Source organism: Aspergillus luchuensis, chromosome 1 (assembly GCF_016861625.1).
Source record: "Aspergillus luchuensis IFO 4308 DNA, chromosome 1, nearly complete sequence".
Classification (NCBI taxonomy): Eukaryota; Fungi; Ascomycota; class Eurotiomycetes; order Eurotiales; family Aspergillaceae; genus Aspergillus; species Aspergillus luchuensis.
Window position 1 is genome coordinate 5,609,952 of NC_054849.1, and position 12,073 is coordinate 5,622,024.

At 51.1% G+C, this 12,073-nt stretch overlaps 3 protein-coding genes across 3 annotated transcripts; all 3 read right to left on the reverse strand.

The window, feature by feature from the left end:
- Positions 1 to 454: 454 nt before the first annotated feature.
- On the reverse strand, positions 455 to 763 carry AKAW2_11891A (uncharacterized protein; the record flags this gene model as incomplete). The annotated part of the gene is made up of 1 exon (XM_041684425.1): positions 455 to 763. One exon carries the CDS (start codon positions 761 to 763, stop codon positions 455 to 457), a length of 309 nt encoding a protein of 102 aa, XP_041538611.1.
- A 1,105-nt stretch (positions 764 to 1,868) lies between these two features.
- Positions 1,869 to 3,451, reverse strand: fhdA (putative transcription factor Tos4; the record flags this gene model as incomplete). The annotated part of the gene is made up of 2 exons (XM_041684426.1): positions 1,869 to 1,895; positions 1,943 to 3,451. The coding sequence occupies 2 exons, from the start codon at positions 3,449 to 3,451 to the stop codon at positions 1,869 to 1,871; spliced, it is 1,536 nt and encodes a 511-aa protein (XP_041538612.1).
- A 3,327-nt stretch (positions 3,452 to 6,778) lies between these two features.
- sun1 (SUN family protein UTH1) lies at positions 6,779 to 8,192 on the reverse strand (the record flags this gene model as incomplete). The annotated part of the gene is made up of 3 exons (XM_041684427.1): positions 6,779 to 6,820; positions 6,895 to 7,274; positions 7,337 to 8,192. The coding sequence occupies 3 exons, from the start codon at positions 8,190 to 8,192 to the stop codon at positions 6,779 to 6,781; spliced, it is 1,278 nt and encodes a 425-aa protein (XP_041538613.1).
- Positions 8,193 to 12,073: the final 3,881 nt, after the last annotated feature.

The following is a 12,073-nucleotide window of genomic DNA, read 5'->3' on the forward strand; positions in this document are numbered from 1 at the left end:
GGAAAGGAAAGCGCATGAGTGACTTGAACGCCACATTGGTGAAGCGGGCAGGAGACAAGTGACGCGCAAGGTGTCTCGGGCGTCAAGGGGAGGTGGAGAGAGGGGGAGGCAAGCCTTGGAAGTGGCTGACGGAAGTTGAAGTGAAGCGCAGCTGGGAAAGTGAAGAAGAAGTGGGCCGAAGGCGGAGTTCGTCATTACCCCAATAGTAAGTACTTACTACGCTGCGATAGACTCCAATAACTACTTTTTTTTCAAGAATTAGTTGCTTCTTCTTGTTGGCACTGCCCCATCAAATTTATATTACTGATCCCATCTCCCTAATAGAATTCACTCGTACGGAATAACCCCATAAACCTCACATTCACATCAAACATTAACCACAAACCACCACATTCTCATTCAAATTCCCATCCATTCCTACCTTCAACCACAAATTACCATCACAGAGAATATCCTACTCATCCCCCATCACACCCCCATCATGTCCTCTCACCTCCGAAAATCCCATCTCCCTCCCCTCCGTCTCCAACAACCGCGCCTGCAACGCATGCTTCCGATCCTCCTCACTCCAACTATAATGCCGTACCACGGGCGGCTTGATACTCCTGCCTAGGATGCGACTGCTGGGATCTTCTTGCTCTCTTTCGGGACTGCTTTGTGTGTGCAGTGGTGCGTCTGCGTCTGCGTCGTTTGGTTGGTGTTGATGAGTGCGGGGGAGGGTGGTTGATTCGGTGGTGGGGATGATTCGTGGGTTTGGGGACATATTGAATGTTGATGAGTGGTTTGGTTAAGAGGGTGTATTGATTGGATTGGATTGGATTGGATTAGACTGAGACGTGTGTTGTAGGTAGGTAGGTAGGTAGGTAGGTAGGTAGAAAGATATAGGTAGGTTGTAGACTGGTTTAGTGTGCTACCTAGCGATGTAGTAAGAGGTCAAGTACTTGGTCTGGATGTTGGGAGAAGTGAAGGAGGGATGAAGTGTTGGGATGAATACGGATCTACTGGCTTAATATGCCTGCCTGCCTGTCTTCTTCCAGTAGATAGTATACCGTGTATCTCGGATGGAATCGTGGCGATACGATGTGGGCTGACGTCTAAACCATGGCCAAGAATGATCCAGATCCGGCTAGGATTGGACAGGAACGAAGCCTGGACAGTGCTACTGCACGACGCGGCCGGATAGTTGATGGTGGTGTTGTGCTTGGACCTGAAGTCATTGGGACATCATCTATGGCGCAGGCACGTGATGCCAGCTGCGGTGGAAACCAATGATCGTCCCATGTTCCTGGCTTCAAGTCTACTGTGAACGATGTAAGAGGCTTGCATCTGAACATAACTAAAACGCTTTTGTTTCCCTAAGAAACTGTGATAACATACAGGTCATGAGGGTTGGGTTGGGTTGGTTGAGGGTCCAGGGCTGCTGGGCATCTTGCCAACAGCGCACTGGGAGACAATGTTGAAGGAAATTTTCAGACGCGGATTCGTTGACGGACGTCACACAAGACACGGGTAGGTCTTGAGCGCCCACAGAAATAGCAAGGTCTACACCATGAGGCATGGACAGAGACCCTGACTCGTAATGGTCAATGCTGCCACAAAAGGAAACACAGTAGACATCGCACGTGGACAAAACAATACATCTGGCTTGGGGGACCGTTAACAGAACGCAACAAAGGAAAGAAACCCACATCATCATACACCTTCATACAGCAACAAAAAAATCGACAGGGTATGCCCACGCCACGCTATGCGAGTCCTTGAAGAAAGATAGGAAGAAAGAAAAGAAAAGGGGAACGTTGCAAATATGTACTCAGAATCCAAGAAGGTCGTGTCAAGATATTAGCAGGGATCGAATGACTTTTTATTGTTTATTTGGGTTTGCGCCAGAAGTATTGCTGCGAAGGTCAGTTATATGTTACTGTTTAAGTGGGGATAAACGTACCTTGTGCTGCTTGCGGCAGTTGCGGAGGCCCGGCTTCCTGAGATCATGCACAACCGCCTCGCGTCGCATATCGTCCTCGTCAAAGTCAGGAATGTAATAGTACTCGGCTTCCAGAGGCTTTCCTGCGGCATCCTTTCCCTCCCGTGCCACCTTTCCAATGCACTTGGTCGTGTCCAGGATGGCACGGATCTCTTCTTTCGTGGGGCCCTCTTTGTGATGGCCGTCCCGTCTCCACAAGGACGGTGGGAGGTTGTTCAAGATTGTCGAAAATGGCGTGGAGGAGAGCCGAGAGAACGCCAATTGGTTGGCGGCATGGTTCTGAACCCGTTCAAAGCTCTCGCTCAACGGCTCCAGCTTGGTTACTGTGCTCTCCGTCGACTCAACGGCCTTGGAGGGTTGTCCCGGGGACTTGGTAGGCTGGACAACCTGGTTGCGGGGTCGTGCAGGACGGAGTGGTGACTCATCTGCAGTGAATGAGGCCATCCGAGGGAGTAGATTGTCGCCAAAGGGTCCAAAGGAATGAACAATGGGGTCATTTTCTTCATCATGGTCTGAGAAGTCATCTTGCTTGCTCAGCTCACTCAACTCGCTAGACTGCGAGCTCTGCAGAATGTCACTAGCGATGGACGACGAGTTCTGATCTGCATCAGCAGTGCTGTTGCGACGGCTAGGTGAAGCCTCGTCTTCGTATACGACCACGGAATTCCGCGAGCGTGTCGGGGTATATATGGGCGACGATGGGGGCACCAGAGACTTGACCGCAGGGGACGGCGAGACGGGAGACGCCAAGCGCTGACGTTCCACATTGGGGCTTTCGTGAATACTCCGACGGGATTGTGCTTTACGTTTGGGTGTAGTCTCCTCCCATGTCTGCTCGGAATCCGTCGAGGCATAATCTTTTCGGTCACTTTGAGGCCATTGGACCAGCACGCGGGCGTCATGAACATCGATCATGATGTCAGCATCCTTGATATCCGAAGTAAACGTCTTTCCCTTGGCCAAGTCATATGTTTTCCCCTGACAATGCAACTTAATCCCGTTCCATCCCATGCACATGATCTCCACTCTATCAGGGTCAAAGGGATTAGCTGCGGGCTTGTAAGTAGCCTTGACATGCACCCTCGATATCATACGGTTGGCCGCGAGCTGATGATGGCACGAGGCACTGGACCTTCCCATCAGGACGGGCTCCCCGCTCTCGGGAAGCGTTATGGTAGGGACAGCAGACAGAGGGGTTCGTTCGGAGCTGGACGAAGTAAACGTACGCCGTGAGGCCGTTCGCGGCAGGGCCATTCTCGGGGGGGAGGAGGACAAGATATGGGTCGACGAGGTCGGCACCGGCGTAGGGTAAGTCGAGACAATGCCATGATTGTCGCGTGCTACACGCTTCTGTGGACGAGGAAGTGAGGGAGAGGAGCTCAATGGCTCAAAGGCAGGCAATAGGGCCGCGGGACGCTTCACACCTGCCACCGGAGCAGCCAAACTGCTCCTTGGAGGCGAAGACTCCATGATGTTATTAATTCGAAGTTAAGGCCGTCTGGTCGTGAACCACGACCCGGACACGCTCGTATACCACTCGAACAACGGCAGGAGGGGTGGACGAGGATTAAAAAAGGTCAATTGAGGCTTTCGTCGCGTCGAGGAAGAAAAGGTTGGGGGAGGAATGTCTAATTCTATGGGGTGGGAGTCAATTCACGAGACTCGGGGTCCCGAAGGAAAGAGAGAGAGAGAGAGAGAAAGACAAGATGAAGCGTGTCAAGGATGACAAAGGGAAGGAACTTTGAGGCTTCACCCCCCAAGACGAGGGCCAGGAGGTTGGGGAAGTACGAAACTGGGTACGAACAGGCAAAAAACGAGAAACATTGAAGAAAAGGGTGAAAGGATGGTGTGTGGTGGAATGCCTGCCGGAACGGAGCGTCTCGTCCAGCGCGGAAATGCACGCTTACAACCCGAGACGCGTTCGATAGGCGCCGACGAGGGTCGAGAGCTCCACCACTAAGCTCGCGCAGCCTCGCAACTTGGACCGTCCGAAACTATGCAATGCACTGCTGACTTGGGTGGAAGGGAAGTTTGCCAAAATATGCCAGGCTCCGGTTGCTTACAGGTGTGAAAAAAAGGTAAATCAACCCTGGCGGCTCCCTGAGTTCCAGCACTCCCCTGCGTGTCAAACGGAGGGAGGAGAGGTGGCTAGTCTATAATCTCGGTATACACAACCCTCGACACCCCAGGCAGGAACGAGGCGCGTCTCCGCGTCTAGGAGTCATGTGCTCCGCGTTTTCTGGTTCGGGCCCCGTGATGGCGCGCCTGATCACGTGGTGCTGGGCACCCAGCCTCGGCCAATGAGCAGTCGAGGCCTTACCCAAAATAGTAAAGCCATGTGCCCGTTGCAGGGATTTCGTACAGATCGTGACTTGCTATCCCCATCTGGACTAGTGCGTGCGACGTGAACAGTCCTCAAATGGGGTGGATGACTTCAACTGCCCCTGATGGTATCCTCCAGAATACTACCTACGCGGGCTCGAACTTGGTAAATGGTCTCATCATCGGGCCAGGTACGGGCCCGGAAAATACACCCGGCAAGATGAAACCCTCTTTAGGGTGTGATAGAAGTCACAACGTGTAGTCCAATCGCCGGTTCCATGGCATCATCACCCCTCATTGCGGTAAGTATATACTTAGTAGCAGTAGTAGTAGTACCCTTCCCGAACAAACTGTCGCAATTGCGCCCCCAATCCACCATAACAGTTGGTCTCTGTTACTTAACTCTCACTTTACAATGTAACATCAATGATACAATCCATTAGTCAGGAAATGAGGACAATGGCTACTTAAGTGGCGATCGAAACAGCTTAACCCACTAGAGAACTTCAAAGAACCATGATGAATACTAATTATTGATATGACGGACCTGAAATGTTAAACCCCAGCCCACTTCTGACATGCCACACATCACCGGTGACAGAACCCTGAAGAACTCACCGACCGATCGGGGGCTCCACTTATGCACATTCCAAGGTCACCGATATCTGATAGATAGAGTCATCCCGCGGGTGCCGACCACCACTGCCTACCCGACCACCCCAATCAACGCGTTCCGACCAATCTGACCCTGCTGCCGATTTGCACACAACGCGTTTCATTTCTTTAAAAATCAAGCATTTATCGATATATCATATAAATTTGTATGTAGAATGATGCTATTCAGGATAAATATTGAAGATCAGGATCCCTGAGCGGATCGTACGAGGGATCCTGAGCAGGATGCTGCATATGGGCCAATCCTAATCGAACGAGGTCTTCTTCGTAGCGCCACTAACTACTGATTCAGTTGTTGTATTGGGATCCCGAAGAAATCAGACCTGGATAACCAGGAACGCTGTACGCAGGTGTGGAAGGAGGCACAAAAGGTGCTATTCAAGGTCTTCCTAAGACGTCACTCTCTAGCTGTGTAAAGCGGCCAGGTGAGCGGGTGTGTAGGAATTCTGTATAGGTTGACTAGGCAGTTGACTGTATAGTAACGGTGTAGCCTTTGGAACGGGAGTAGAAGTTATAATTTGATGCTGTATAGGTTGAAGAGGTGGTCAACTAGGTGTTTACCTGAGTACCTCTCGCTTCAGAACAGGTGTAGGAACGGGTGTAGAAACACGTGTAGGAACTGCAACGAAACGACGCTTTCTGGTAGGCGCTGTAGGTGTATCTTGATCTGTATCTGCGTGTTGCTTTGAGGCCTCAGATGCTGCTGTTTTCGTGTGTTGTTTTGCTTCTTCTTCTGCCTTCTTCTTTAGATAGGTAGAATGGGCCTTATCTGCCTCCTCACGGGTTAAAATCTTGCCTCCTGTTCGTATAAAGGTGAAGATATATCATATTCAGAGGTATAAGGGATCTCTTGACGCGTAGGGGTCCTAGGAGGAGGCACTGGCGAGGAAGTTCGGTAGAGATCTTTTTTATTGTTTATTTTTAAACGCCTCTAGATATCATGATATTCGAAGTTAGTAGTGATATCTAGACATTGAATGGAGTCAAATACCGCTGAATTAGGCAATCAATGGTAAGATTAGTGGTGGTGGTGGTGGTGGTGATGGTGATGGTAGTCAGATTGGTTGGAACGCGTTGGTTGGGGTGGTCGGGTAGGCAGTGGTGGTCGGCACCCGCGGGATGACTCTAGATGGACACATCAGACCGTGCATGACGCAGGTGGATGCCGCCCTGGAATGCACCTCCACCGCCTCCCGAGCACTCTATCGAAGGATAATCTACATACCAGCCCTGACACACCTGCTTTCATTTAAACTCAGGAGGCTGGGGGTGGGACCCGCCAGGTTTCGGAGGGCCGCCCTTCTTAAAAAGCTAGTTGTCGCCCTACGCGGTCACAAATACGGCGTCCATGCACCCAGATGGTATCAGACCGGTACAGAAAGAATTAAAACCATCTTAAATCAATTGACATAAACAAAACTACTATACAAGGCATTGCTAACTTATAACATGACGAGCAAATCTGGCTGCTCACGGGGGGGAATAAGGTAGAGAAGTGCGGCTGAAAAGGACGGAAATCAGTGTTACTTTGCAGTAGAGAAGGTAAGGTCTAACCACAATCGTCTCCATCAAGGGAATGGCGACGCGACATATGTGACAGGTGCTATATTTTCCAAGCCACATAGGACAATATAGTAAGATACAGAGAAGAAAGCAACCGCACTGGACAGAGAATCATGAACAGAATGAACAGAGGCATGAAAGTTCTTCTATTTGCGAGCCGACGGGGTTCGATTCAGATTAGCGGATGCGAACCGAATCGTACGGCGACGGCGGGTGGGTGTCGGGCCCTCGACTATCTTAGTAGAAGACATAGGTGGCGGAGCCGGAGAGAACCTCAACCTGTAGGTGAATGATGATCAGCAAAAGATCCCAGCAAAAAAAGAAATGAGAGGAAATGAATGCAGGTCACTTACAGTGCAACCGGAGTCGTTGGAGCCAGACTCGGAGTAGAAGGTACCATCCTCGTACTTGCAAGAACCGCTGAGGTTGTCACCCTCGATCTTCACGTTGAAGTCAAGCTTGGTGGTGGTGGTAGGGCTGTTCTGGAACAGAGAAAGCCACTTGCCATCGTTGTAACCGACACCAAGGTTGATAGGAGCCCAGTTGCCGATAGGAGAGCTGCCGTTACCCCACTGGCAACCAGTCTCGGTGGAAACACCCTTGGGGTTAACGTAGTACTGAGCGGAAGTGGTCTGGTTCTCCCACTTGTAGTAGGTGGCGCCGTTGGGGCAAGTCAGGGGGTGGAGCTCGCTGTTGGCAGAGACAGCGAGAGGGATGGTCTCGGATTCGGTACCTGTATACATGATTAATGCCTTTGTTTTGACCCACATGTCGGAAGGGAAGTTCAATGCTTACCAGGGTAGTCGGTACGGCAAACAGCGACCTCCTCGCTCATGGTGTTCTTCACGTGGACACCTCCGACACCCTCAATGCAAAGCTTCTTGGACAGAGACTTGTTGGTAAGGTGGAGCTTGCCGTTCTTGCACTCAATACCACCAACGGACTGGCCGGTAGAACCCTGGGTACTGGGCCACTGGGACTTCTGGTATCCGGCAGGGCAGGCATAGGAGCACATGGCTCCGGAAATGCAGGAATCGCCGGTGACACCGGTAACGATGCTGTCGACAATCTCGTCGACGATGGTCACGTACTGGATACCGGACCAACCGCCAAGGCCAAGGTAGTCGAGGGCAACGGCACCGTATTCAGAGGGGAAGGTGTCGCAGTCAAGCTCGCCATCAGGGAACTCCTTGTCCACACCGGTGGCAGAGGAGGAGCTGCTGCTAGAGCTGCTGGCGGAGGAGCTGGAGGAGGCAGCGGCGTACGAGCTGCTGGTCTTGGTGCTGCTGGAGCTGGAGCTGGAGCTCGACGAGTGCTTGACGGCGACCTCGATGAACTCAGCAGCAGCCTGGACGGAAGCCGTGGGAGTCGGGCTGGTGGTGCTCGAAGCCACAGTAGAAGAAGAGGACTCGCAAACATCCGCAGGCACGTTGCCAGAGAACTTCAAAGTTCCCTTGCGGATACCAGCGCAGGCCTCCTCATAGGTAATGACCTTGCCGTCGAGAACGAAGGTGGTGACGGTAGGACCGGGCACCGTGACGACCTCGGCGTCGGGGGAGCGCTTGTGGTGATGGCGGTGCTGGTGGTGGTGCTGAGCGGACACCAGGGTACCGGCGGTAGCCAGGGTGAGGGCGACAGTATTGAACTTCATCGTGTCGGTTATTTAATTCGCACGGGGTCGCAAGCTGTTCAGTGTTGCGTCAGAATGTGGATCTAATCTATATAAACCACGGGATCCCATATTAGCATGCGCTCAACCTCCATTGACCACAAGCCGGTCTGTTCGATACTAGGCACTAGCCATGTATGTGCTTGCATTCTTCACTGCGAAATGCAAGAGAACGAAGAGCTGCACTGCTATTGTATGTGATCCCGGGTGTTTCGCGGAGGTGCACATGATAGGAGACATACCAAATTCACAGCAAGCCAGTCGCGCGCTTCTTGCAAAAAATCTGTACACGAATCGAAGTCCTCGTGGGGCAGGGGTTGCTAAAAGTCTGGCAGAGACAAAGCAAGTTGCCTAGAATAGAGTATGAGAGTTAAAGAGTGAAAGAGAAGAGAGAAACAGGTTCCCAAAAGAGCGTACGAGAGAGAAGCTAGTTCTCTCAGGTCGGATAGGAAATCTCGCGAAGGATAGCAGGCGAAGGGCCGAAGATGAAACGCTCTGGGGGGGGGGGGGGTGAAGGGAGGCAAGAAAATGTGGAGGGGGATCTCGAGGGAGAAAAGGGAAATCGGGAGGGAGATGAAGGAGTAAGTAAAGGTTTAGTTCGCGCCGTGGACCAGGGGGGGGGGAGAGGGAGTGAGTGGGCGAGAGGCGATAGACTAGCTTAGTGTGGATGTGGGCAGGAGGGACAAGGAAGGCGTGCGCTGACCTTTTTTTTCCAGGGGGTGAACCAAAGGAACCAAGAAAGAGAGTGTGAGAAAGTAAGTGAGAGGAAGAGAGAGAGCGTGGCACTTGGACCGAATGAGTGGATGGTTGACCAAAAAAGAATAAATTCACAGGTAGGGAAATAATGGGAATACTAATAAAATAACAAAAATAATCATAATAAATCATCAGGGGGGCCCACAGCCCGAAGGCTCAAGACATCGGGTTGAGTTAGTGTGGGCTGTTAGCCTTTTAGCGTTGGAAATTAGCTTGTTACAGTTGTCCGTATCTGTAGTATCTGCGCGGTATTGTCCTCTTCTCCTTTCGGGGGTGGGCAATATTAATCCCTATTTTTGTGTCAAGCTACGGAGTATAAAAAACATTAATGATTGTCGCAGGACGGTAACTCTACTCCTGATGAGAAAATCAGGGACGGACGGGTATGGAGTACTACTATTATGGGACGAGAGCGCGGGAAAGGGTATGAAAGAATCTATCTACGGGCACGGTTTTGAAAAGGGGCGAGAATACTTCTGTAGTAAGAGAGAGAGAGAGAGAGAGAGAGAGATCACTGACAAAAGGATCTCAGACCCGTTTTTTCTTTTCCCTACCGTTGTGATGGTCAGGCGATGGACAGGGGGGCGCGGCACTGGAGAAAGAAGGCCAAGAAACCACCGGGGTTAAAATAAAAAAAGTCAACATGGACGGCGCAACGTGACTCGTGAGAATCGCTGAGAATTGCAGCTGTGGGTGGAGACAAGTGGATAGAATAGACAGGAACCGCCTGGGCTCTGGAACACTGGGCCAGCAAGCCAGCAGCCTTGGGGCTTTTCTGGGCCACGGCGGTGATTTTCCCCTTTGAAACCCTTACGTTTTTTTCATCTTCTGCTGGTTTCTCTTTCTTTTTTTGTGTTTTGGGGCCTTCCTGTTCCTGAAAGTGAGCTTGGCGTTTACCGAAATTACTGTGTCTCGCTGACCACGCATAACCGGCTCTCGGGCACCAGCCGGTGGGCCATCAAACCTTCTCCCCGGTCAGGTACACCAATCATCGGGTCCTGTGCTGCCGAACCATTGCCACAATTTGGCCTACCAGGGAATGTCTCATGTCGGATCTCAATGTTGGCCTGCAGTAGGGGGAGGACTGTAAGTAATATTAGCAGTTGAGCACTCACCTACTATCTACCAGTAGTCTTCGACTGAGTCTGCTCACTGTTCCAGTCGGATTTGACGGGCGGTAAAGATATTTTCAGCCCCGAAACCATGATCCAGCCTACTTTGTACTTCCCTCATCAAGTGTTCCATAAGTACACCTTTGTTGGTTGAATGGAACGGGGCCAATTCATCAATCAATCAATCAATCTGGCTGACACATCTCCCCGGCGGAGTGCGGGAATTCCCTCCATCTGATTCTGATGTCACCGATTCCCCTCATGTTCGAGCAATTAGGCGAAGTGGCTGCCTAATTTATGATCATTCGTTCTATCCGTTGCTGCGTCGTCAATGTTCTCATCATATACCCCCCGCCTGCGACGACATACTTACAGAAAGGATACAGGCCATTACTTACAAACGATTTTCTCGGCCTGGTGCCCACTTTTTATAGTAGTAATAGACAGTGCAGTGCACATCATGCAGAACAATATTAAGAGTGTCTCTCACTTCCCTACCTACGATCTGGCCTGGAACAGGTAACTTCTCTTACGGCCTGGTTTCCACCGACTAGAGCCCGTTGCGGAGCACGCAGACGTTAATCTCAACTTGCAGAATGACTATCTGAGACCCTGGCTTCGTCCGGACTGGTTGCTCATCCCACATGTCGTCATTTCAATACAAGAAACCTTTCAGAGATGTTTTCACGATGCCGTTGACTTGATCAGTACTTAGTATTAAGTAGTAAGTAGTTGGTTGTTGGTATATCATTGGCTATTGGCTTTAATTAGAGACAATACCGCCTCTTGAGGAAAGAGGAAGCCGAGCGCTATCCAATACACTACACGTCTCAATTACATAGCGTCCTGGAACAACTGTCTATCTACACAATACCACTACTATCAACAACGATGCGGTATCTCGCAGCCTTGTGTTCATTGGTTGTCCGACCACGGGTACATACGCAGGTACAGAGTACACCTGGTCCAAACGGATATCTTCCTGCATCGACGTGGCAAGGTACCCTCGACAAGGCGACGCTACCTGACATGGCTAGGTGTCTATCGGTATTATATGCAACAATCGCGGAATCTTTCAACCGAATCTCATTGGTAGCGCCCCTCTTGTATTCTTCGCGACTTGACACATGTTTACAATATCTTTGATGGGTTCGGCGTTGGTAGCAGTGTATCTCAGGCGCCAAAGATCCCACCCACATAGATATCTGCCGAGAGTTATCGGAGGATTTCGAACATCTATCCCCGCCCTACCGGGATTCTCTTCACCACTGTTTGACTGGTCGTTAGCTTGACACGCAGATCCCTCGATGAATGTGTTGGTTATCTGTTCAAGTGTGACACTCGTTGTTTGGTCCAATTTGGCCTCCGGCAACGATATCTGGCCCATGCAGGCGATGCCGAGTCGTGTCAGCCTGTACTACGGCCTCTAAGGAATCTAGTGTCTTCAAACGCCCAGGTCTTTTCCTCCATCGGCGTTGCGATAGAGTAACCACCAACCTTGCCGATTCCGCTCCACGCCAGTGATAATTGCCATCGCATATTCTTCGTCTGAGTTTGCTTGGTATTAATCAGAATTTCGCCAACAGACTGGTCGGGTATGCTGCGATGTTGTCGTGGGGTTTCGGTGCTGCGCCCAACCAGACAGCATTGTTGTTGTCGCCCAGCTATTGTACAAGTCCTACCTGGCCAAGACTGTCATTAAACCTAGCGTCCAGCTAATTGGTTGTGGAGGGGATATCCCTATTTACATGGATTCCTTTGCGTTGAGGCACCTCAGGCACCAAACAGTAATACGAGAGAGCAGCCTATGAGACCAAGAAAGCAGGCAAGGATCTCCTGGATTGACACCACCAGCCTCTTTCCAAAGGTCCTTTCAGGCTTTCAGCCCCTCAGCCCCCGGGCCAAGTCTTCTTCCTGGTCACTGCGCCCGCAACCAAGGGGTTCTGGAGTCTGACGGACCCTTTTGCGATAGATTACTATTGGACCCCTGACTGA